Consider the following 25,181-nt stretch of genomic DNA (forward strand, 5'->3'; position numbering starts at 1 on the left):
CAGGCAGTACAGAGTGTGATTATACAACTAAGGATACATGTGTAAGTAGCACCAGGAAATTAAAAAGATACAATGGTAGGGGACAAGTGCTAAAAAAAATAAAGGCCTTGATTTAGTCAAGGGAGCAGACATAAGGGACATATACCATGTCACTTAATGTGATAGGCTGTTATGAATATGAATGTGGGGAGAAACCGAGAAATCTAAGCCGCCTGTGACATCAAGATCAAGCGCAGTAAACACACCGGCCTGGCGCTGTAGATCTTCGTACATTTTCTTGACCGCCTCCCACCATGGCGTCCTCAGTCCAGCGCGGCGCCCTCCTCATCGGCCAGTGTATAGCCCACAAGACTCCCAACGCCGCCAAAGTGAGGGTGAAGCGGCTAAAGTTCGACGATAATCTCAACATGGTGAGTGAGCGCCCTCGGCACGGAGGTAGAATTGGTGGAGTCGACATCAGCCCTAAAAAGTGAATCTGCCGAAATGTCATACTTACGGGCACACCCTGGCTGCACGGCTGTGGACACCTGCCAGGCGTCAGGTGTTGTCAGGCCAGGCTCCCTCTTAAAAATCTATTAAGGGGGTTGAGGGGGGCGAAAAAATTCATTAACGGGGTTGAGGGGGGGTAAAAAATATCCATTAAGGGGGTTGAGGGGGGTGAAAAATATCAATTAAGGGGGTTGAGGGGGGTGAAAAAATCCATTAAGGGGGTTGAGGGGGGTGAAAAAATCCATTAAGGGGGTTGAGGGGGGTGAAAAAATCCATTAAGGGGGTTGAGGGGGGTGAAAAAATCCAGTAAGGGGGTTGAGGGGGGTGAAAAAATCCATTAAGGGGGGTGAGGGGGGTGAAAAAATCCATTAAGGGGGTTGAGGGGGAAAAAATCCATCACGGGGGAGGAGGGGGGCGAAGCCTCTCTGTTAGGTTGGTTACGTTAGGTTAGTTAAGTTTATTTGACAGTGTGGGCCGGCGAAAATATGCAGTGTAAGACTGGACAGGGTGGTGGCGGGGGTGGTCCACTACGCAGGTCGGTGTTAACTGTTGGAAGCAGGGGAGCGGCAGGTGCACCTCAGGCACTGAAAAGTCATTCATTTAGTGATTTCTGGAAAAAATTACTATCTACATAATAAAAATCATAATATTTTGTCCAGAAATAAGCAGTCAGTGTTTAAAAATTAGTAGGCTACCCTCTTTAAATGATAATACTTTTTTTCAACATGTTGTGAATTGGGGAAAAAAAGACTTAACCCTCTCGCGCACCGTAAGTTTCCAATAAGTTTATGTTCCACTCATCATACATTTCTCAGCCTCGACCAGACTTTTTTTGCCGCTGTGATACTCTACATTCCCAGACGTATTTTACTTTTACAGATATATCGGACCCCAATAAATTTGGTATCAATGGCTTTATAAAGACTTGTACTAGAACATGCACAAATATATATATATATATATATATATATATATATATATATATATATATATATATATATATATATATATATATATATATATATATATATACATATATATATATAAACAATACAAACTTGTTTCAAGTCCCCCTATAGAGTATTGTAGACAATAAATCCGAAGTACCAACTCTTCCCCACTCGCTAGCTTGAAATTTTGTGGGCCAACTTTTTTAGCCGAATATATGTTTCGAAGTGGAATTTAGTGAGGATTCTTATTGTATCCTGAAATATCTCATACGCCTATTAGTTCCCGAGTTACACCGAGAAAACTATTTTTTTTCTCTCCCGTCAGAGTAGGCCAACAAATAAAAATCGCTGAAAGCTCCTCATCTATGTGTCATGCCTCAGGAGCTTCATTTTTCTATTTCCTCTATTTCCCAACGTGTCCTCTGCGTGTATCGAAACACACGAGAAATTAATCAAGATCAAGGTATTCACCGGCTGCCTGGGATTGAACCCGCAACCAGCGTGACGGGAGAGCCACTCCTTATCGAGTCAGCCAAAGAGGTACCCCACTGGCTAAGTGGGTTATGGGAGGCTCGTTCATCAGGCATAGTCGCCGCACTACATATGCTCCTTAGAAAGGTTGCCATATGTTACCATTAAGAAACTTATCCCAACAAATGACGCTCCCAAATTTGACGCACTTTCACCGAAAGCTTAAATTTTAATCAATTTTTTATAGTTTTATGACGCATTTCGTGTCATCGTGCGCCAGGACCTTTTACCCTTTGATGATGTGAAATGCGTCATCGTGCGCGAGAGGGTTAAGATATTTATAATCTGATTGATGTTTTCAGTAGAGGTATTCAATGATCAAATTCATACAACAGACTTTAGCTTTTAAGTTGTAGAACTTTTTAACCTTTATGCTCTGTGTTAAAAATGTAAACACTGATTCTGGATGTGTAGATTAACAGTGGAGGCAGTGACCCAGACACACATATGTTTTTTGCTTATGTTAAAATGCATTCTTTAATAAACAGAACATAGACAATTATATACCAAGTGAAAGCTTAGAATCTCTGTTTTGTGATGACATGAATAGAAATGTAAAAACTGATAATGGAGAAACACACAAAAAAATGTAAAATAAATCATTAGCTCGGGCCAATAACATGAAACAGTAAACAGTATGTCTTGTATGAAACAAAACAGTGCAGTATTGTCATGTCTTCAGTATCTATAAATATTATCCCTGAAACACTCGTGTATCTGTAGAGATGTATAATTATAAGTTATTTCAACTCTAAATCTCCAAAATATGATAAAATACAAAGGATTCCATGAACGCACGGACAGCCGCGTAAAATATGGCGCCCACACTACTGTCTTTATCGCTTAATTATAAGCTATCCTGTGATTGGTTGGCTGCATCAACTGGTGGACGTGATGAGCCAATAGCAGGAGTGGATGCACGACACGTAGACTAGGACCAAAACAAACATCAGGCTCGGTGATGACTTGGAGAATTGAACTGAGCCACAATTCTGGCCTTATGGAGTCTGCCGGTTGGGCCACTTTTTTGCCTCGAGGAGTATAAGGGTTAACAAGGCTCAGATAAAAGGGGGGAAAAAATCCATTCTGTGCGTGCATTTGTGTGTGTGTGTGTACCTCCGAAGTACTTACCAAACAGTGATGATAGAATGATGTTATATCTGCTCAGTCCAATAATATTTATGATAAATATTACTAATCTTATTATTTTCTCTTTGCAGTATTTTCGAAAGCACACAAATTATTTTGCACATGACCCAGAAGGAGTGTGTAAGACTGGTGACATTGTGTTGATCAAGTGAGTAATATTTTCATCATCAGTACTATAGACACATGATAAATTACTAGTTTTAAAGTTCATGTATGTATTTTTTAAACTTATATGAACATTATTCCTAATTTCTCCCAGTGGTAAACTTAGCAAAGTTTATTTTATTACCAGTTGGGACTGCTCTCTAGTTATGCAATGGAAATTAATTGAAATTAATTAATGGTCTGGGACTTTGTGCAGACATGAGGTAAAATTGGAGGCAACCCTTCAAGGCATTGTCTAGTGTGCTAGTGTATTTGCCGGTGCCATAAATTCATGACGAAGGATTACTGCCAAGGAGACTATATACAGGAGATAGGACTCTTCAGTAAAGTTTGGATGCAGTTACAAATGGCGGCGTATAGCACCTACTTAGATCGTGAAAATGGCACATTGTAGGGGTAACTTGATAATTTTTTGTAATACATACCTGGTATCTACACACCCTTTCCAACCTACCATAGTACACTTATCACTGCATAATAGTTTACTTATAGGGTAAAGAAAAATGTAAATGTTTTGTTTTTATTAAGTGTTAAATATAGTTTTCTTTTTAAGGATAAATCAAATTATCTAAAGCTGATGTGATTTTTGTATTTTGGAATAGTTATTGAACATCTAACACTGCAACATTGGTGCTGTCATATATAATTTTCTTGGTTGTTGCTGTCCAGTCAGTGATAAAGCACCAGCAGTTGGTATAAAACCACACTTCACACTTCAGGGTGGACTACCAGACATCAGGTTGGCTAAGTGGGAGTGCCCTTACATTTGGTGGTAGATTCACATACCTGGGCCATGCCATCAACGGGGAAAGGACCGATGATGATGACATCAAGAAGCAGACCACCAAGCTCACAGTCATTGGCAACATGCTGCTGAGGAAATTCTCCTTCTGCAGCACGGAGGTGAAGTTGGAGTTATTCAGGAGCCACTGCTACTCTCTCTACTGCAACTCGTTGTGGTTGCTGTATAGGGCTGCCTCCATGATCTGTCTGAGGGTTTGTCATAATGACATCCTCAAGCTGTTTCTAGGGCTTCCTAGATGGACTAGCTCATTCCTGGCCTTCACCGGGCATGGGATGAACTATCTGGCTGTGCTGCATCGCTATGCCGCGTACAGTATGAGGAGTAGAGTGGAACAATCTGGGAACTCCATCATCACCTTTGTCAGACAGAGCTCGGCCTATGTATGTGGATCTTTGCGGCGGGAGTGGCTGGGCCTTCTGCTCGTGTAGATTGTGCATAAGTGCGCCGTGCACACACATATGTATATAATTGAGCTGTCAATTATTTAAGCGTATATGTATCTCAGTTAATCTCGTTCGTTTACTTGTCCTGTTTATTATTATCATTATTTATCATGAACCAGACTTGATTTGGTTACAGTAATCTTCTCTCATTTTTATGTGTTGTGATCATTTGCAGCTTTTGGTGTCCTGTCATCTGTTTACTCTGACAACTTTTTTTTTCAAAGATGACTTATTTAGTTCCATATTTCTGCATATCCAAAGGTCTCTGGTGAATACAATTAACATGTCCATTTTTTTCCACAGGGAGATGCCAGAGAAAGTTACTGTATTAATTACTCACTCATTGGTCAAAAAGGTTTACGCGTTTGGAGATATAACGGATCCCATCACTGGCAAGAAGGTTGTAGTTGGGCAGTATAGGTAAGCATCAGCATCTGTTCATTTAAAGGGCACCGAGTTATATGAGTGTGGCCAGTGTCACTTCTGCTACATCTTACCGTTGGTGAAGGTTTTCTTGAAGTATTATTGCTGCTTCCAGTAAAGGGTTGCCCATAAGAGCTGCTGCAGGAACACTGAGGGAGCTGTTGTGCCCCCTACCAGCACTGGGTCAGGGTTGCAGAAAGAGCCTTGACTCTGGACTCTCCTATTATATAATTCTTGTCTAGGTTATTGTTTTTCAGGTAGAGGTTGCAGACCCCTTGCCAACCAATCCCATTCAGGGCTAACTGCTAGCTGTGGGCAGGGACACGGAATCCCTGAATGGATACAATAGTTTAGCCACCAAAATGAAAGATTTCCATACTTAATTTGACACTTGTTTTAGGGAGAGTGTAAAAAAGTTCAAATAATATTGCTTCCAAATGCATTCAGTTTAAGAATAATTATGCATGTGTATTACTGTGCCACAACAGATTTAGCTGTGATAAGATGAACATGATGCCTGTTCAGAGTAAATTTTTTTGTGTTTCATTCTGTGGTAACAAGAACTTTGATTGATACGTGATTATTTACTCAGATCATCTAGTTTGTCAGATTTTAACGTTGCCTTATATATTCAGGGACCACGTGGAGCAACGGAATGAAATGTTTGGTGTGGCGGAGGACGGGAGTGGTGGCTTCAAGTACGCAGAAGCACCAGACAGAGGTTGGCAGGAAGGCAAAACAGACTTCACACACAAGGTGAGTTTATTTCCTTCATATTACTGTATTTATCAGGACACACATTTCATTACAATATAAATCATGTTTTTAAAGCTCTTTGAAAAACTTACCACTCTGCTAAAGCATTCATACATTGTGACTTACATTTCCTTCTAGCTTATTGGTATTAGTGACTTACAGCTTCTCATAGTACAATATTAACCCTTAAACGACAACCAGTTTTCATAGTGTTCTTGAAGCAATGTAAAATAAAGCTGCTATGTTTTCTTGTTTATTCATAATGTAGATGACACTTGTTTTAGCTTGCTGAGCGTTGGTGAAATCCAAAGAATGATATGTTGTGTAACAGTCACGCTAGAGGGTGTGAGATGCCAACATGAGTCAGTATGCCATGCAGACAGGATTTGATTAAATAGATGATGGCTGTTGTTGAAGGGTTGATAGCATTGAGCTTCTGTTTATCATCATCCATTTTTTTTTTTTTTTTTTTTTTGCCAAGTGATGGATGACTGCAGTCATGTTTGTTTTAAAATTGTCAGCTGTGAAGGATTGAAATAACTTCTTGGGTTCTGCAATACTTATTGATGGCCATCAGTACCATAGATAAAAATGAGTACTTTTTTTTTCCCAGGTTGGCTACCAGAAGTGGCACGAGTTTGAGCCAGGCCACCCACTACATAATGATCCTGCTGCAAGTTAGGTGGTGCTCTTTTTATTATAAAGAAATGTAATTTGTATAGTAAATTTAGCAATAATTCTGCTTTATTTTAATGGAGATCCTCATCATGCAAATCTATATGTATACAGGATTAGACAACAACAAATCCTTCTTAAACATTTCAGTTAGCCCAACAAAAACCAGTGTTGCAATATTCATTATGTTGTAAAAATAACAATGCTATATTTCCAATTGAACAGCAATACTATGAAATCAAGTCTAGTGGTAATGGTAATCAATCATCCAGTCACTGCCAACCACAGGTGCTACTTTCCCGGTAATCAATCATTCAGTCACTGCCAACCACAGGTGCTACTTTCCCATTCCTCCATGATAAGCATGCATGTTTATCTTTTTCAAAGGTGCCACAAACTCTTAGCTACAAAAGAGCTCGGATATCTAGTCAAAGAAAAATGTGAGAATATACATTGCCAAATTATTGCTTGGACATACGTTTAGTTACTTACTGTTTTGATATCCACAATTAAGGTTACTTCTGCTTCATATACTGTTCACTGAAAAGTCATAAATTACCTACTCATTTATTCCTTGGAATATATTTGCACATACAAAGTAGATCCTTGTATCAGTTATTACACATGGTACCGGTCAGTGGAAAACCACTATGGGGAACATAGCACCACTTCTCAAATTATTCTCACACCCCTTAAGTAAATAATTGAGATAGCATGATGCTATAAGAAACTGATTAGGAATTGAACAATCAACTGCTGAGTCCCATCAATGACACAAACTAAATAAGTGAAAGTGTCCCAGCTCAGACATGATGGCACAAAAGTAAACTTGACTGAGCAGCTTTGGCAGGAAGCAGCCGAACACAATACATAGGACTTTTACTGTGCACAAAACCATGAGTTGCATTTTGCAAATTATGGTTATTTCTCAATATACATTACATGGCCCCAACAACACAAAGAGGTACTATACTTTATGATACAACAGGAAAATACATACCAGTACATGCACACATTCTTTCATTTTAATATATCCTCTGTAAAGTGAAGAAAAGCCAGCACACCACAGGATGATGTCACATTTAATAGGGAGTGCATGGGAATGAAAGCCATAAATTGGGGAAAAAATACTAAATATCAACATTACATAAAGTATGCTATTAATCTAGAATACTGGTAAACATAAGAAAAGTACCTTATTTTATCTAAGTTCCATAATCAACACCTGATGAGATAAATGTCTCATTGGCATTACAAGCTTTAGAAACTCGTTCTATTCCAGCTTTTGGTGATTTAAAATAATTTGTTCTAGCTGTGAGACCCTAGCTTTCCAGAACTTCCTCTTCAGATAATTTAAAATCCTCACTTATTTGCCACAAAAATTTTTCATATATAATGGAAAAATGCTCATGAATACAGAAATATCGTGGTTATATGTTTCCATTCCATTTGATGTGTAAATGATTGTTGGCAAAGTTGTAGTGTGCTTATCTGCTTCTCATGATTTGTTGGCACTTGCTAACAAAGTAATAAGAAGTATGGTTTTAAAATAGAGAGGGTGAAATTGTCATACATTTTTTCCCATGTGTTAGTGACAGCTTGTCATGCTTACATACATTCATGCACATTCACTCAATTACAAGAAATTATATACAGTGAAGCAAATACTACTTTTCTCTTTGGTTGCACAGATGTGGGATACATTTGTTTTAACTATTAAGCATTACTTCCATCCAGTTTATATATTTTTCTTTATCTTAATAACAGCAAAAAATACAAGCTCTTTGACATGGAGTGATTAGTGTGAAGATGAATGATGAATCTTCAGACATAAACTTAAGCACTCGCTATCTACTGCTAGGGGATAATTATGATCATGGTGATCATGAGGTGAGGGAATAGTTAACATATAGAGTTAGTTACTGTAACCAGCTATGTGGCTTCTTCCCATACCACAAGGATTCATACACCTCAAATTACTGTAATACTTGTTATGTGTAGTGATCCCAATCTGTATATATAACACCATACATACTTGTCATGTAAACAATAAAATGAGAATCTTTATACTACAATAAATAGTTAGTAATTTAAATCATTCACAATTAGGGAGGATATGGTACACCTAACATCTTATTAATTTGTGATGAAAATATCCCTCATCTAACATATCCACTGACAAACATGTGCTGCACACAACTCACTTGCTTTTAACAATTGCACTTCCCCCATTTACACTTTCAACCAGTAACACCCAAACCATGCTTGCTTGCTTACATTCCTTTCAGCCAGATACCTACAGCCAGCAGGCTTCCTGTACCACAGTGAAATCCTGATTTTCCTGCAGGTCCATCATTCCTTCTTCTCATGATGCTCTTCTGTAAACAAAGTGACATTCTAGTGATTACAATCATTGTTGATTATGGTAGTGTGATATTTTTACAGCTAAACAAATTATTTTGCAGCCCTAGATAAAGCCAAGGTACAAAACCTATCACTTTATGTGGCTTAGTTTCCTACAACTCTCTATGTTAGTGGTTTATTTTGAGAATTTTTATAAATTCTGATAATACTGTAAAATGGAGGCTGGGTGGATCCGTGGGTATATTGTTCAGCTTGTGATTGACAGGCTGGGAGTTCAATCCTGGCTCACTGTGGCTTCTTGGTGAGAGAGGTAGCCCTAGCAGGGCTATATGGTTTTAACTACCTAGCTTGGGGTGCAGTTCCAGCACTGCACAAGCCTAGTTTAAGTGTGTATGGGGAGGTGTGCTGCTCTTTGCTCGTGCCCAAACTCTGATGACAACAATGCTACCGTTAGCACAGTGAATCAGAGAATGGATAGCCTCTCTTCTGAAGCCATGATTTTGCACTCACTGTTTTCAGTGGCACTTTCTTAGCTCTCCTAATAGATGCATAGATCAGTGGAAAAGCCTGAACAAAGAAGTTGTCTAATTCATATACTGATTTTGGAGATATGTTTAAATGACTGAGATTCAGAGACAGGACCCCACGAGCACAGCTCATTCCCTGTATATCACAACCAAGTAAGTACTCGCACACACATTTGCTAGCTTGCTTGCCCAATCACTCATTCTCCTTCTAGCTTTTCATATATAAACATAAAAATTTCAGCAAAAAGTAAGTGAATAAATACCATCATTAACCATCTAAGTCATGTAAGCGAACAAAAAGGTACACATACACACCAGAGAAAGTGTATAAAGTAAAAGAATCAACAGCTTACCATCCTCATCAGCATCCAAGATATCTGAACACCAGATGGAGTAGCAGATGAGAGAGAGGAAGCCAAGTGGAAGGCCAAAGAGCACTGCCGTCAATACTGGGTTCCCCTGCCACATGTCCTCAAGGGATGTACGTGCATTGTAGTACATCCGGTAGACTCTCACTGGCCACGAGTCTCCCCCATAAGCCTTGGAACCATAATGGAGTGTGATTAATGGTGAGGACAGGAATATGCTGAGAATGTTGTTAAAATTATTGCCCTTAAAAAATTTCCTTATTTCTCCTAAAGGAACTTCAAGAGTCAATTGATAATCTAATTATTCTAATGATGAAAAATGCAAAAATTCAAATTAGAATGAAAAAAAATAATTCTTTGACTGAAGAAACCAGCCGCAGTTATGGTTAACCCTCATCATCAGTCATCTTAAACTTCCAACACTTTCAGAGGTGACAATGATCTATACCACCAGTTCTTGGTGTGAGGGGATTAACTCACACACCACAAAGAATAAGGGGTTTTCAACCCCTTCAAAGTTTGCATAATGTTTACTCACTTATGAATAGAAATCATAATGAGTCCCCCAAATAGGTCTATATTCTATGCAAAGGTTCTCCCTATGCTTGGATTACAACTTACTCTTGTATGCAAACATGGTAAGTGTTTTCTGATGAGGAGGGGGAGAAGCACCATACATCAGCAATTCAATAATGCAGTAAAGCCTTCACCAAATTTATGCCAAATTAAGGTTTTACTGTACAAGTAATCAAATGGGATAACTATAATGAAAACAAACAAATATTGAAACAAAATTAGATTAAATTTCAATGCCTTAACTAAAAACAATCAAGCTAAATATTGTAAATAAACATGTATAAACAAATATAATTTTTAAAGAAAATAATATTTCAACATTAATTCTTATTGAGCAATTTAATGTTCCCAGAATACCCTCCGTTGGTTTAGGCTTCTTTCTGAGAGAAACTTTGTCATGAAAATGCTAAAAGAAACATTTTATTGGCTGCGCACATTCCACCTGCCCCTCCACAGCCTCAGTACTAGTAGTGGCTGCACTGTTCTTTGCTTAATACTGGCAGTGCCTCTCAAATGCAATGCTGCCTAACATTGTGACATTCAACAGAAAAGGAGAAAAGTTACACAGTCACAACAGGATAACAAAATCTCATAGAGAATGAAGGTAAAGAATTACAATGAAGTTTGTAATGCTGAAGAAATAGATTCACAAAAGTGTTGAGTTAAATACTGACCGGAGCTGAGGTGGCGATTATGGAGTCAAGAAATATCTGGATGGCCTGTGGAGTAAGGTGGTGGGGTGGATCTTCAGGCAGATGGTGCTGCATGGTGGTGGCATTCACCACTAAGAGAGATGGCAGAGGCAGCCTCTCCATGGCAATGCTGTTGGCCAAGTCTGGAGTCCCAGTCCACCCAAACTGGAAATATCTGCTCACACACACACATTTTCAATAAGTTTAAATTACTCAGATACTCCTATAACCTATAGAAAGCTGATATATGGACTTTTTTGAGTAACACACTAATGATAATTTACAAAATAGATATGCCATATATAGTTACTCTACTGATATAATTTCAGAATACAGTACAATATAGATATAACATATTCTACTTGAATGAGTATAGATTAACTTTATAGGTTAATGTCAAATAGCAATGGAAAGAAGAGATGGGTCTGATTTCACTCCTGACAGGACAGAAATAGTTGACCATTTCACATGCCTTCATTCAACCTGCAGACCCTGAAAACTTACTTGTGGTATTTGTCACGGTTATTGACGATCACTTCTTCCACCATATCTCGGAACCTGTCAAAACAGACATTGTCACCCACACACCGTACCATCTTCTGATGGGTATTGAAGCTGATTATATTTTGATAATAAACAAAAATATGTTCATTACTACATGCCCATAATTAATATACTGGTCCCTTATAAATAAAGACCAGGTTGTCTCTACAGGTAATGGCTACTTCTCGACAAAAATATCTAAATATGAAATAACACCTGAATTCAGTGTTAATAAATAAATTATTCATGTTGTTCAGAAATTTCTTCTCATGCATGGACAGGAAAACTGAAAGGGTCTTTAGACATGGCCACCCCACTGTGGACACTAAGAAGCAGGCATAAAAATAATAAGAGATGGGTAATATATATATATATATATATATATATATATATATATATATATATATATATATATATATATATATATATATATATATATATATATATATATATATATATATATATATATATATTGATAAATAATGATTCAGTATGGTAGTAAAGAGTATTAGTTTTAGTATATTAAAATTCTTTTACAGCTTAAATTGTGAGGCCTATCTACATAACAGTAGCTCACAAGTACATGTAAACCAAGATGGTGAAAAAGCTGCTTTGTACCAGAAGAGGAATGCCACAAAGAGAGAGGATGGTTACGCTTCCAGAAAAAAACAAGACATGAATACATTCAAACCACTCAGTGTTAATACTTCTTTGTCTCGGTCTTGGTCAGTGTACTTCTTTCCCATAGAGAAAGAAGATAGGTCTGTGACTTAAAAAGTTAAATAAATACCATATTTTTTAGTGTGTAAGATGCACTTTTTTTATATATATGAAATGGAGTCTCAAAAGCCTCCTGCATCTTATACACCATTTTTTTTTTTTTTTCCTACCCTCCAGGTTGTCAGAACCCTAAGTAAACTCCTTGCCTGACTCATCAGGCTGTAGTGTGGCAAAGGGCATCTTCACTTTGGAAAATGAGCTGCAACTTTATGCTCAGAGATGCTCTGAAGTGCATAAAAATGGTGCCGTAAGCTTTATGGGCCAGAAGGTGGTGCACAGCCTGCTCTAGGTTGCCAGTGCTTGTAAGCCAGAGACAAATGGCGCAGCTGCTTCCAATAATAAACAAAGATGGGTTCCAAGGCTGACACAGATTAATACTTTACTACACACACTGCACTACACCCCTAATACACTGTAGTGCACCACCACTCCACCACCTAACTAGCAGCAAGGTATTGGTAGGGTGTGATGGTGTATGTAGTAGCATACTGTGTGGGATAGTGGTGTTTTCAATGATGTGGGAGTGGTGTACTGGTGCCTGTAGCAGCAAAACAATGGTGTAAGGGTGTGTGTAGCAGCAAAGTAGTGTTGTAAAGTGTAATAGTGGTGTGGTGTGTGTAGCAGTTATTTTTCATGTCAGTGTCAAAATCCATCTTTGTTTACTTATATCAGCTGAAGAGGAGCGGCAGACCAATGATCCAGGTAGATGTGCAGAACTAAATCTTGGGGACCATTACCACCTCTGATTCAGAACTCCTCAGATTCCCCAAGTCAGTCTGGATCCCTGCCTCCTGCTCTCTTGATACAGGTTTCCTGTCTACAGTCACAATTACTTTTCTCTGTTAATAAGGTAACCTCACAGAAACTGCATAAAATAAAACTATATGAATAAAAAAAATCATTAAAATTAGCCTGGATAAGTTGGCTGCATCACATACCAAGGTGTGTCTTATACACCAAAACATACGGAACTTATAGGATGCTCTTTCCTTGATTTCTTTTTTCCCCTTTTATATTTTTAAGGGAAGAGTGCAAAAATGTTAAGTGGATGAGCAGACAGGTGGGTGGGGGGTAAGTACCTCACCTGCATGACCACATGACATCAGAGCACTGTCTGGGACATCTACTTGCGTCTGTAAATTTTTACCATACAGCTTTAATATTCTATGGGAGTCAAACAGTACAATTTTCTATCAAACTTGATTTAGAATGTGTTGAAATTATAATAAGAAACTTTCTCTTTTGGGCCAATGGTAAAGGATGGGATGGAATGAATAAGAAAATGACTGACTACATCAGACAAATTATCTCACAGTTAAATGAAGCTGAATTAAATTATAATTTTAATGGAATGGAATAAACATGAGAGTGCACTGTGGTACCCCATTTACAATCTTGAGAGTTGGGTAAATCAAAAACATGAACAATAATTAGCACTGTGAGTTAACCCGGTAGCAGCGATGGGCCAAATTTGTGGCTTTACCGTGTACCAGCGACGGGCCAAATTTTTGCCATGATAAAAAAAAAAAAAAAAAAAAAAAAAAAATAATAGATGATGCATAAACTGATAACAAATGCGTTAATGTTTATTATGAAATGGTTTGCGTGAATGATGATTTTTTTTCTCCTTTTTCTCGCTTAGAGGGGCCTTTAAGAAACATGATCCCCGCAGCTACCAGGTTAACAGATATGTGCCTAAGCCAAAGTTTTACTAACATACTATCCATAAATTTTTCTTTGTATGCTTTTAATTGAAATAAACAAAGCATCTCATCATGATCAGAAGTTACCAACACTGCTAAGCACAAGAAACTACATTACATACAGAAGTGGTGAGGGATGAGCTGATGCTGATGATGTTTAACAGATGACATTAGCTGGTCTTTGTCACACTGGTCAGGTTTCAATTTCCATCTTTATCTTGAGCTTTAAGGATTACACTTATATATAATCTCCCATTACAGACAGAAAGACAACAGACAAACATGCAAATTAAAATACTCTATTTAGAAGGGAAAGTAAATTCAACTAACCGACTGCAAGAATCTACGTAATTTTGCTACTGGGAGGGATGAAGGAATGTTTTTTTTTTTTTTTCCAATTTTCAGTGTGTGTGTGTGTGTATGTGTGCCGAAACAACACACACAAAAAAGGACAATGCAACACCTGGGTCATACTCTTTCTCTGTACCAGGGTGACATACAAGTATGGGCAACACCTGTGTGGGGGGTCATGCATACACCTGTGGCCTCATGACCTGGCAGGTGTCCGTCACCACACCTGAGTAAAAAAAAAAAAAAAAAAAACTATGACCCATCTGCCAATGACTGTGTGTGTGTGTGTGTATGACATGTCTGGGGGTGGGAGTGGGTGAAGGACACTTACTTGTAGCCATCAACATAGTCCTGGCTGGCATGGGAGGGGGACACCACAATTAACACCTGGCCTCACACAAATTCAACACCACATTTAATTAGTTTTATCTCCATCCCTTCTTACCACTTCTCGCATACACAAGAAAATAAATAAAACGTAATGCACTGACTCCATATGAATTCTAGCAACATTATCTTAACACACCTAAAAACATCATGAACTCAACTGTGACACTCTTGTGCTACTATTCGTAAACCAAGAAATAAAAGCTATAACCAAAGAGTAATTAAATAAAACCCTAAAACAATAACCACTCATCAGCAGAGCCACGAGCAAGTGAACAGAAAAAAAAACAAATACTTCAAACAGAATCAAATGTTTTATATGTTTATTTTAATATTTTAGGAATTACGATTTAGCAAGGAGTAAGGTTATGATTGTTGTGAAGAAGGGAAGAGAAGGAGGGAGGTGGGTGAGACTGCCGTGAAATATATATAGGCTGAGGGAAGCTTTAGGAAGCGTGATAACGAGACAAACTCACGTGTCTTCATCCGTGGTGATGCTGCCAATCTTGTTCTCCTTGACCACTGTGATCGCCAGGTACTTCTTAATCTAAGGATGAGAGTACAAGAGTATATGTATCTATCTTCCCAATGAAAAATGAAGACCCGCTTTGCTCACAGCCCTTTTTTGTCCACCCACCAAGGGACTGCTGGCAGCCAGCAAGGTAAGTGAAATGCTAATTCCAAGAGGGAAACAGGGCATTGGATTGTTGAAAACCCTAGGCACCGCTGCCATAAATAATAAATATGTCCATAAAATAATATCATGACATGTTTTCTAATTTCTATTCAAATGTACTAACCTTCCAGCAATTAGTGAATCAGTGTATCCGAGAAGTGTGCTTACAAAATAAAGTTCATCCTTTTGTATGTCTTTTTAGTGCTAACACTCAGTCCAAATCAATGACAGTTTTGCATCCTAGCCCATCATGCATTAGGTTTCCAATTTGTCATTTAATACAATGATAAAAAAAACTATGAGGTGGGTGGAGCACAAACCTTCCAGAGTTGAGGAAGGATACCATGGGTAATCTTGGTGTAGGTTAGGAATCGTTCATGGTTGAGCCACTCTCCCAGGGTTTCATTTATCACACTGTGGTTCTCTGCTACCTCCCAGTCTTCTGGCACTGTTCAAAATAACTGCAGTTACACACCTAACCCATCAATATCATGCAGCCTGTTTGGTGGTCACATTTTTACAATACTGAAACACTTCCATTTGAAATGCATCTTTATATACTTATTATGTCACCAAACTTCACTTCAGGACAGCTTCTAGATAGATTTCCTTTAATTTTGAAGAACCTATATATAATAAATACTTGATATGAGCTGCTGAGGCAATATAACCTAACTGATAACAATTTCCTGATTACTTGAAAATGAAAAAAATAAAAAAAATAATAAAAAATAATCTGAATTCCCTTCCATCCTGCATATCAATTACAGTATTTGTTGACTTAAAAAGGTCATGGAGAGAAACAGTGAACAGACACAAAGTAAAATTCTTACTTGGATAATAGAAGTGCTTGTTATCCTTAAAGACCATCACTGCTGGATTGGATTCAAGCTTAAAATTCTGAAATATGAGAAAGCTATTTTTAAGCACCACCATGTCTCAAAAATTATACATACAGTGTGAATACCCAACAATCAAACAGGAAAAGTCACCTCCCTTCTTACCTCAGCCATACAATAAAACAGGAAAAGTCACCCCCTTCTTACCTCAGCCATACAATCAAACAGGAAAAGTCACCCCCTTCTTACCTCAGCCATACAATCAAACAGGAAAAGTCACCCCCCTTCTTACCTCAGCCATACAATCAAGCAGGAAAAGTCACCCCCTTCTTACCTCAGCCATACAATTAAACAGGAAAAGTCACCCTCTTCTTACCTCAGCCATACAATCAAACAGGAAAAGTCACCCCCTTCTTACCTCGACCATACAATCAGCCCCAATGCTGTAAAAGTAATGGAAGGCTCGCATGTTTTCTGCATATTCTTTGTACAAGTCCTGGAAGTGGAGGAAAAAATCTTGAATATATTATTACCTTTTGACTAAAATGCTATCAATTCAATATAAAAGGGAAATATCGGTAAGTGGGAGCTCTCTTGCCATTGTATTGTGCAGGTAGTCTTGAAATGGTTCTAAAAGACAAAAAAAACTTTTCTTGCACACTTTGCTCATGCTATCTCTGTGTTTGTCTTAAGTCACAGTCAATCTTATGGGTGATTCATGAGTTATTTTCAACCCTTTGACATCAGTAAAAATAGTAAGTATTTGGTGGAATATGAACATATGTTACTTCATCAGCCAAATTTTCTTCCTACCAGGTCTCTGACAGGCAACTGCAGATCAAATTCTGTGGCTTTGTAACTTTCGTTCTGAATGAAATTTATGAGAGTAGGGTACCTAGCACCATCGACAAACACCTCTCCCAAACTAGCTATGAGAGTGAGGGGCAATGAGGTTACAATTTCCAAAGTAAAATTCAAACTAACCCACAAAGGCCCCTCCTGGATGCCAGCATAGAGGAAGAAGAGGTGGCCAGGTCGCTCAGTGAGGCCTATCAGATCATGTTGACTAGCCAGGTGCTGAACAGGCGGTGCTGCCATTCTTACTGCAAATCCTACAATGTCTTCATTGGTGCGGTCCCCCCGGAATGTATGACGTCTGTCCCCTTGAATGCTGTAACAGAAAAAAATAGCAGATTCACAATTTCTATACGTTTTACATAATTATTTATGCACACTTATAAACAAAGCTGTATTATTTGAATATAATCATGCTAGATGGTTCAGAATGACAAAATGAACAATCCATAATGCTAATGATGACAAGGAACTTGATCATATATATATATATATATATATATATATATATATATATATATATATATATATATATATATATATATATATATATATATATATATATATATATATATATATATATATATCAGGCACAACTTGGTACATACACACACTCAACATGGGCAGCAAGACTCACTACATGATGGTGGGGAAACCCTTCTGGCAATTGGTGGCCACAGCAGTGAAGCGAGTGCAGTCCACTCGGCCAACACGGATCTCGGTGCCATACAGAGCATGAGCCACGTGGTTCCAGATAGGCTCCAGCTTTTTGCAATGGCCGCACCATGGAGCATAAAACTGAAAAATGTCATTCTTGGTCTTACTACCTGCATAATGTGTGTGTGAATACATGAATGTGTACATTATAAGATCCACAAGTAACCCATGCCAACAACCAACTCCCTAATTAATGAAGATATCAGACAAGTTCCTCAACCAACCATGACCAGCCATGTCGACTCTCCCCGGAGCTCCAAAAACCTGTCGCTCAGCTCCAGCACCTTGGTCACCGCTGTGCCACACTGCAGGACTGCAAAGAAGTTAATAAAAAAACAATAAATCATGTCTGAAGCTACATTATCTATATGACTTCCTTCCCATAACAGAATGATGTGATGAGAGACGAAAAGTGTACAGTAGTAACTCATCTGCATCATCAATGGATTTATACTTATTTTTATTTGCTCTCTAAAGATGGCAGATCGATGGAGATAATATTTGAATTACCTATCCTTCTTGTCTACACAGGGGTCGGATGGTTCAGTGGGTTTGGTGCTTGGCTGATGACCGAGAGGTTGTAAGTTCAATCACAGCTCACTGGGGATACTTGATGAGAGAGGCAGCACTGTTTTGTAACCCAACAACAAGCTACATGATCTTAGCTATCTAGCTCAGGGGGATTTCATTACTTTTTTTTTCCTTTTATGTACATTTTCATCCCCCTACATTCCATAACTGCCCTTCTCTTAGTACTGTACCTCTAAGGCTTCTCAAAGTATCTTTGTCCAGTGTATTACATGGTAGGGCTTCTCCATAAATATGACACATTACTATTAATAATAACATTATTATGTATTATTATTACTACCTATTATTATCATTATTATTATCATCAACCACAGTGCAATAGGTAGAGCCAGAATACAAATTACTGCCAAAAATAATTTCAAACATCTGGAATGAGATGTTCAATAATAAAACCACAAACTGAAGTACTCTCTACACCCTAGTTTTTTTTTTTTTTTTTTTTTTTTTTTTTAGCTGTTGTCTACATTATAACTTTCTCAGGTACATACTTTATTACAGCGGTTACACTGCTCAAGCACGGCCCTCTCACTCAATTCCTAAAAATAAATCTAAGGAAATATCCTTCCAAGTAAAGTATTACCATCCTAACTCATATGTAAATACATGAATAATAGCATCCCATGGGTAGTCACATTTCTAACAGAGATTTGAACAAGATTAAGAACCTGAAGTTGAAGGGAAGAGAAGAAAACTGATAATATGATCATTTATATGTCAACTTTACCCAACCTAAACAATGCGTAGATAACATACAGTTAGCTTAGTTATCAGTCCTAACTTCAGATAAGTAAGTGAAGATATCAGCACATCTGCCATCCAGGATAAAATAGTATGGTAAAAATACTGGAGGCCTGGGCAGCGCCTGTGCAGCTGTCTAGCTGGCTAAAATAAAAGGACCCAATAAAAGCGGCTCACCACCGCTATACACTTGCTCAAGGTGTAGCAGCAAAATCGCAAGCACTTATTGAAATTAATTATACCTAGCAATTGTAACCTAACTTAGGAGGCCCCCTCAACACCGTATTTATTTTAATCTAACCAAATGAAACCTGAGCCTCATATGGGGGGTCAACCACCCATTATATTAATCAACCAAAACAAAACTAATTTTCCAGACATGAGGAAACACAGCACTGCACATTGACGCAAGATTTAGGGAAAACATGTAACTAATAAGTGTATGGCGGTACACTCAATCGTCCTATATAATATCCAAAAGCAGACGCAAAGACAGGCTGAAACTGCCATGATTCAAGTAATGAATGTTTCACCCTTCAATTTCTGTGTTCTCATTTCCTCGTATGGTCAGTATTGTTCTAAACATATGCATGATTACCTAATTATGGCCTGAAAGCTACTGAATATCTACTTTATTATCAGCTTCCCGACCACCTCAACACGGCACCAGTCCAGACATTCACCATAATAGTATACATGATCCACTTGCTCACTCGTTGCATTCCTGTACGGTAAAGGTAGAGATGGGAGAATACGCTATGAGATGCGCGTGGCCGCCGTGCTCATCTCCGCACCACTGGCCTTGAGCCTGGGTAGGGTGGGGGGGGAGGAAGTGCATTCCTGGTGTGCCAACAATCCGTGCGCCGTGACAGCTATTCCTGTGTATTTGAGGTTAACCAGTGATTTCGTTTCCTGCTCGTCCCCACGCCTGGAGCACGAACAGTCTGTTAGATCATTAAATAACCCCCGCCGCCGCCCAGGGGCTGCAGTGTCACCTGTGTGTCACGCCGCCCATCGATCCTCCCTCCCTGACAGGTAATCCCTCGCAAGCCCCTTTGTGCCGCTTCTGCCCCCCAGCGGGTGCTGCAGGGCGCCACACCCGCGCCTTAAGGCCTCCCGCATGTTGTGTGCTCACAAAGAGGCCGCCGCGTCAGGGGCCGAGAAATTACTCACTGGAGAGCGCGGCGAGGAAGCGCAGCACCTCCATGTTGTTGTCTTCTGCTGCTGCCGACAGACGACGACGCCACGCCGGGACGGCCGCGGCCAAGGCCCGTCCCGCCCACGGGACGGATCGATGGCTGACTTATATTTTATTAACGTCATAACTTTTACGAAGAAATATATGTATGATACAAGTCATCTATACAGATACGTATGTAAGTATGTATGTATAGTCTATGTATGTATTACGCCTGCGTGGTCTAGTGGCCAGCGTGCCTGGCTTCTACTCCGCGCGGCCCCGGGTTCGAATCCCGGCCCGGGCAGTCGGCGTGCAGCTCACCCAGCTGTTCATCCTCCCTCTCTGGAGGGTCGATAAATGGGTACCTGGGGAAACCTGGGGAAGGTAAACTGTGGTAACCCGGATGTCACACTGACCCTGTGTCCCGGCCGCTCCCTCCCACCACAGGCTCAAGGAGGCCAATGTTACGGAGATGAGCACCGAGGTCACGCGCTGCTACAGCGTATGCCCCCAACTTTACCTTTACCTATGTATGTATGTATGTATGTATGTATATGTGTATGTAATTCACCCACGGTATGATCACGAGCTGGGCTCGCAATCGCCATCAAGCACCCTCCCGACCCGCTGCCAGTGTGTGTGTGTGTGTGTGTGTGTGTATATATATATATATATATATATATATATATAGATATATATATATATATATATAGATATATATATCTATATCGCCTCCAAGGTGCAGGGATTAGCACATCTGGCTACGAATCCGCGGGCCCGGGTTCGAACCCAGCCTGAGAGTCGGCGCTCAGCTCACCTTATCTTCCCTTTCAAAATGACCGCTAAGGGGTAGGGGCAGGGAACCCCTGGTAACCTGTACGTCACTGTGTCCCGGGGGCCTGTACAGACCCAAGGTCCAAAAAGACAGATGATCACCGATGCCACGGGCAGCGTGACATGTGCGCTCAACTTTGCCTTTACCGAAAGTGACCCGCTGGGTGAGCTGAGCATCGACTGCCATGCAAGTTCCCAGCAAATTCATGTCAAGAAAGTTTAATAGTAAATGTTGATGAAACCTCATCTCTTCAGTCTCCCCTCCACTGTGTTCCACAAACTCTGCCATTGTGTGAAAACTCGGATCATTTAGGATATTCTCCAGCTTTTCACAAAGTCAATTCCAGTTAACCCTTCTAAGTTATCTGTGGTAAAAGAGAACTGTGTATTCAATCCCAATAAAAAAATCACTGTTATGGTCTACAGGCTATTAATAAACAAGACAGTGCTGTCAGAAAGTAAAAATTGTAGACTTTATTTACAAAGGTAACAATGTACATGTATACAAGAGCTTAACACTATTTACATCTCAATAAACTTATAATTTGAACTCCATTAAATAAACCTGTACTCTGCATTATAATATCTTCCAGCTTACAAAGGATGATAGAGGATTTACACTACTTCTCAAACACAAAATTTAACATGAAACAAGTTACTTTAAAATACCTTGGAGGACCTACACCAAGGGAATGGGGTGCAGGGAAGGGGCATGAGGGGGTGCATGACTGTTAGGGGTGAGGGGCACCAGCAGCCTGGGTGAAGATGTGTGAGGTGAGGAAGATGCTGGTGGGAGGGGGGGTGGTGGTTAAGCGGTGATTGTGGAGCGTAATGGACACTTGCTAACTCTACTGATCTAAAAGAGTGCAGGATGATGGGGAAAGGGTGATGGTGCACAATACTCCCACTCGCAACTGAAGGTAGTGGGAGATGCATGGGAGGAGGCAACACGTGGGGCTGTATGGAGTTAGCTGCGTGGCTAATTCTATACAAGAAATTAGGGTCCACGTGAGAGGAGACTTTGCGAGGAAGAGTACTGGACAGCTAGGATAGAACCAAGAAATCCTTCACAAGTTCCTAGACTTAAAGCTGAGTAACATAGATGTTTGAGTATTGTGTATGTGAGACAGCCTTCACAGGAGCTACACGTGTACACTACAGCAATACCTTCACGGTGCGATCTCACTGCATTACAACCATGGACGCTTGGGTGCCAAACAATGGGATCTTGAGAAGTCACAGGATGAGTCAACATGAATTCACAGCACAAGGAGTGATACGTAGCTGAAGTCGGTGCACAATGTTCAGATTTGAGTCAGCACGAATGTATCAAAACGTTCTTCAGCTAAGCCACTTTTATCCTGTTCATTGCTTTAAAGCCACGGTCTACCACACTGAATGGTCACACATTTTAGTTGCCTTGCAAGTAAACAGCAAAATCTAGATGAATTACAAAAAGGAACTCATCTAGTTTGGATAAGTCACAGAGACCACCAGGCAGACACCTGTGAGGTCCACAGTTTGCCTCACTAGGTCACTAGGAGCTTCTTCCGAACTTTGTGATCCTTGGCGGGATTTCTTCTGATGATGGTTGATTCATCGCCGTGCCGCCGCCGCCGCAGCACAAAGTTGAGGTCGTGTTGTGTGTTGATGGCATAATACACATTTGCTGAAGCAGGAAGCAGCATCTCTGAGGAAGGATAAAGTTGATGTTTAGCAAAGAATGGCTGATAAGGATGGTTAAAAAATGGTGACTAGGACTATAAAAAAATCAATAATACTTTGTTGCTACTATTGAGTACATTTTTTTCCTAGAGTGTGTTGAACAGAGCTGGGCACTGCAAACACAAATGCAATCCATGGAATCAATTTTATTTATTCTGTATACTGTACCATTAGAGGATTTCCCCAACATCTCTAAAAACCATATTGTAGCATTGTAAGAGATGAAAGAAGAGTAAGCTTACCTCCATCAGGCAGGAACTGTGCTAGAGTATAGTCTTCTGGGTTGCCTTCAAAACCATGCTTTTCCATGGCCTTGCGGATGACAGAGACGGTGCGTTCAGAATTACTCAGCATGATACTCTTGTACAAGTTCACTCCTGCAACAAAGAAAAATTAAATTATCATCTTTGTTTCTATACCTCAGACAAATCATGATACAAATCTTCATCTGATGATTGTAACATTTCTCTGATATTTAAACAAACATAAGATATGGTACTCAACAATTTTAACATTTTTATCCTGACCCTGTCTATTCCCAAAGACATATGCATTTTAAAGAGATTCAATAAAAAGTTTTCAAGTACTTTAATGGATTTATTAATCCTAATATATATTAAAACTCATTTCAAAATTTGATGTGACTCACCTTCTAGTTCATGAGCACTGCTTTCAATAGAAACTCTGATGATGTAGAAGTCAGGAGTGATATACGGAGAGGTTTGGTTAGGCTGGTTCAGTTGTGTGGTGGACACAGAGCGGTCTGGAGTACGACCCGAGGCTGTGGTGCCACCTGAGTGAACTGACACATCCAGTGATGGGAGAGATGAGCTGCTAGATGAGGTGGACATCTGAAGGAGGAAAAACATATGAGAATACATAGATGAGAATGCATAGACAATCTTCAATAACATGTGATGCTGTACTAACTAAAAAATTGAAAGAATGGTAAGTTAATTCAAGATACTACATTATGTATATCTTCTACATAGGATCAAGAGTAACCCAGCAGTAAATGAAGTAACTGTTTGGAGACTTACCTTTCTCTCTAAGGAGCAAGAGTCATTGTGGCTTAGTGGGGTGCTCAAAGAGTCATTGTCAAAGAAGAACTGACTGCTGGAGGACCCAGAGGAGGTGCTCGCAATGCTGTCATTCTTGCGGTGACACCTACAAAACAAGTTAAAAAATTGTTAGTTCATACCAAACTACAATAAGTAGTAATTTTGCTGTTATTAATCAAGTCATAACTACTATCATTCATACAAAAATAAGATGACCTCAAAAGTTTTGACAACTTACTGAGCTTTTTTCCTTAATTTTCCTTCTCTGGTGGAGGATGAGCCCTGTGGCTCTATCTGGCATGAGAGCCGCCAAGCCTCCTTATCATCCAACACCAGCACAGACTCCCACCACCTCTCAAACTGCTCATCCCACTCCATCTGGTATGCATTGGCAGCTCCTTGCAACAACCGGATCTGGGGATGTGTGTAAGTCTTTATTACCAAACTATAACAAAATAACAAAATGTTATTTATTTTCAAGACAAAATTAAACCATGCAAATTCTTTGATTTTGCTCTTACCTGTGCCAAGACTTCAAATTCTTTGCGTTTCTTGTCAAAATTGATAAGTCCATCAGCAACAGTATCAGGGATGGCTGTATCAATCATGGTCAAGTCGGTGAGGAATGTTCCGAGGTAGGGAATGGTGCCATAACTTGTGGCCTGAAACACAAAGTATATTTGTTTGAGGATTGATAATTTGAATCTAGCTTTTCATTGAATGATGAAACACTGATACTATTTTCCACAACTGCAAGTATTTCAAATGTTGCACAAGAAGAGCTTAACATACCAGTGGATTGGTAGCCAACTTCTCCAGCGCCTTGGGCAGGTGGCGGTCATTGGCGTGGGCTGTCTGGGCATGCTTGGCTGTTCCCTCCTTCATCAGCAGCTCCCGCTGGTTCAACTGATTGTTCTCCTCGCTGAATATTCTGGCAAGTTCCTCAAACAACTCAGCCTGGTGATGATACAAAAAATTATTAATGCATTTATCATCTAAGTATATTTCAATGGAAACTTCTAAATATTCTTCAAATACTGACTGGTGTACTGTTATATGACTCATTCAAATTAAGCAAAAAATAACTACCTTATCCTTGATCACAGCACCCCAGGTCTTCTTTAATCTGTAGATGGGATTTGACTGAAGCCCAGAGATTATTGCCTTCAAGGATGAAAAATTCTTGTGCATTCTTAATTCCTGGAATAAAAAGAAAAAAATACATTAAAATAAGAAACAACTTCAGTGAAGTACTGCTTTAAAATTACATGCTGCATCCCTGTACTGC

The 25,181-nt window shown here is 39.4% G+C and overlaps 3 protein-coding genes across 10 annotated transcripts in view; 1 reads left to right on the forward strand and 2 right to left on the reverse strand.

Annotated features, from left to right (window-relative positions):
- The first annotated feature begins 200 nt into the window (after positions 1–200).
- On the forward strand, positions 201–6,450 carry LOC127005949 (28S ribosomal protein S17, mitochondrial-like). Its single transcript, XM_050875394.1, has 5 exons — positions 201–410; positions 3,191–3,267; positions 4,836–4,952; positions 5,591–5,711; positions 6,325–6,450. The coding sequence occupies exons 1-5, from the start codon at positions 294–296 to the stop codon at positions 6,391–6,393; spliced, it is 501 nt and encodes a 166-aa protein (XP_050731351.1). The 5' UTR covers positions 201–293; the 3' UTR covers positions 6,394–6,450.
- On the reverse strand, positions 5,700–20,344 carry LOC127005948 (protein disulfide-isomerase TMX3-like). The gene is made up of 13 exons (XM_050875392.1): positions 20,267–20,344; positions 17,989–18,077; positions 17,685–17,845; positions 17,177–17,363; positions 16,611–16,688; positions 16,187–16,253; positions 15,674–15,801; positions 15,154–15,224; positions 14,622–14,645; positions 11,418–11,471; positions 10,896–11,088; positions 9,631–9,817; positions 5,700–8,764 (listed from the first exon to the last, which is right to left on the reverse strand). Exons 1-13 carry the CDS (start codon positions 20,298–20,300, stop codon positions 8,739–8,741), a joined length of 1,299 nt encoding a protein of 432 aa, XP_050731349.1. The 5' UTR covers positions 20,301–20,344; the 3' UTR covers positions 5,700–8,738.
- Positions 20,345–21,566: 1,222 nt separating this feature from the next.
- Positions 21,567–25,181, reverse strand: part of LOC127005950 (ral guanine nucleotide dissociation stimulator-like) — a 62,207-nt gene continuing 58,592 nt past the window's right edge. For all 8 annotated transcript variants that reach the window (XM_050875402.1, XM_050875395.1, XM_050875398.1 and 5 more), the window contains 8 exons: positions 24,983–25,093; positions 24,686–24,850; positions 24,415–24,555; positions 24,132–24,307; positions 23,873–23,999; positions 23,482–23,683; positions 23,075–23,209; positions 21,567–22,797 (listed from right to left, as the gene is read on the reverse strand). In XM_050875402.1, the coding sequence (XP_050731359.1) occupies positions 22,637–22,797; positions 23,075–23,209; positions 23,482–23,683; positions 23,873–23,999; positions 24,132–24,307; positions 24,415–24,555; positions 24,686–24,850; positions 24,983–25,093 (1,218 nt within the window). In that variant the 3' untranslated portion in view covers positions 21,567–22,636. The remainder of the gene's footprint in view (positions 22,798–23,074; positions 23,210–23,481; positions 23,684–23,872; positions 24,000–24,131; positions 24,308–24,414; positions 24,556–24,685; positions 24,851–24,982; positions 25,094–25,181) is intronic.

This window comes from Eriocheir sinensis, chromosome 31 (assembly GCF_024679095.1).
Source record: "Eriocheir sinensis breed Jianghai 21 chromosome 31, ASM2467909v1, whole genome shotgun sequence".
Classification (NCBI taxonomy): Eukaryota; Metazoa; Arthropoda; class Malacostraca; order Decapoda; family Varunidae; genus Eriocheir; species Eriocheir sinensis.

Excerpts from the sequence above, each read along its gene's own strand:
- LOC127005949 (XM_050875394.1), top strand. The coding sequence starts at position 294 with ATGGCGTCCTCAGTCCAGCGCGGCGCCCTCCTCATCGGCCAGTGTATA. Across the intron at positions 411-3,190 it reads TCGACGATAATCTCAACATG|TATTTTCGAAAGCACACAAA; the intron begins GTGAGTGAGCGC and ends TTCTCTTTGCAG. Across the intron at positions 5,712-6,324 it reads AAACAGACTTCACACACAAG|GTTGGCTACCAGAAGTGGCA; the intron begins GTGAGTTTATTT and ends TTTTTTTCCCAG.
- LOC127005948 (XM_050875392.1), bottom strand. The coding sequence starts at position 20,300 with ATGGAGGTGCTGCGCTTCCTCGCCGCGCTCTCCA. Across the intron at positions 17,364-17,684 it reads GGTTTCCCCACCATCATGTA|CATTCAAGGGGACAGACGTC; the intron begins GTGAGTCTTGCT and ends TTTCTGTTACAG. Across the intron at positions 15,225-15,673 it reads TCCTTCCTCAACTCTGGAAG|ATTAAGAAGTACCTGGCGAT; the intron begins GTTTGTGCTCCA and ends TCTCATCCTTAG.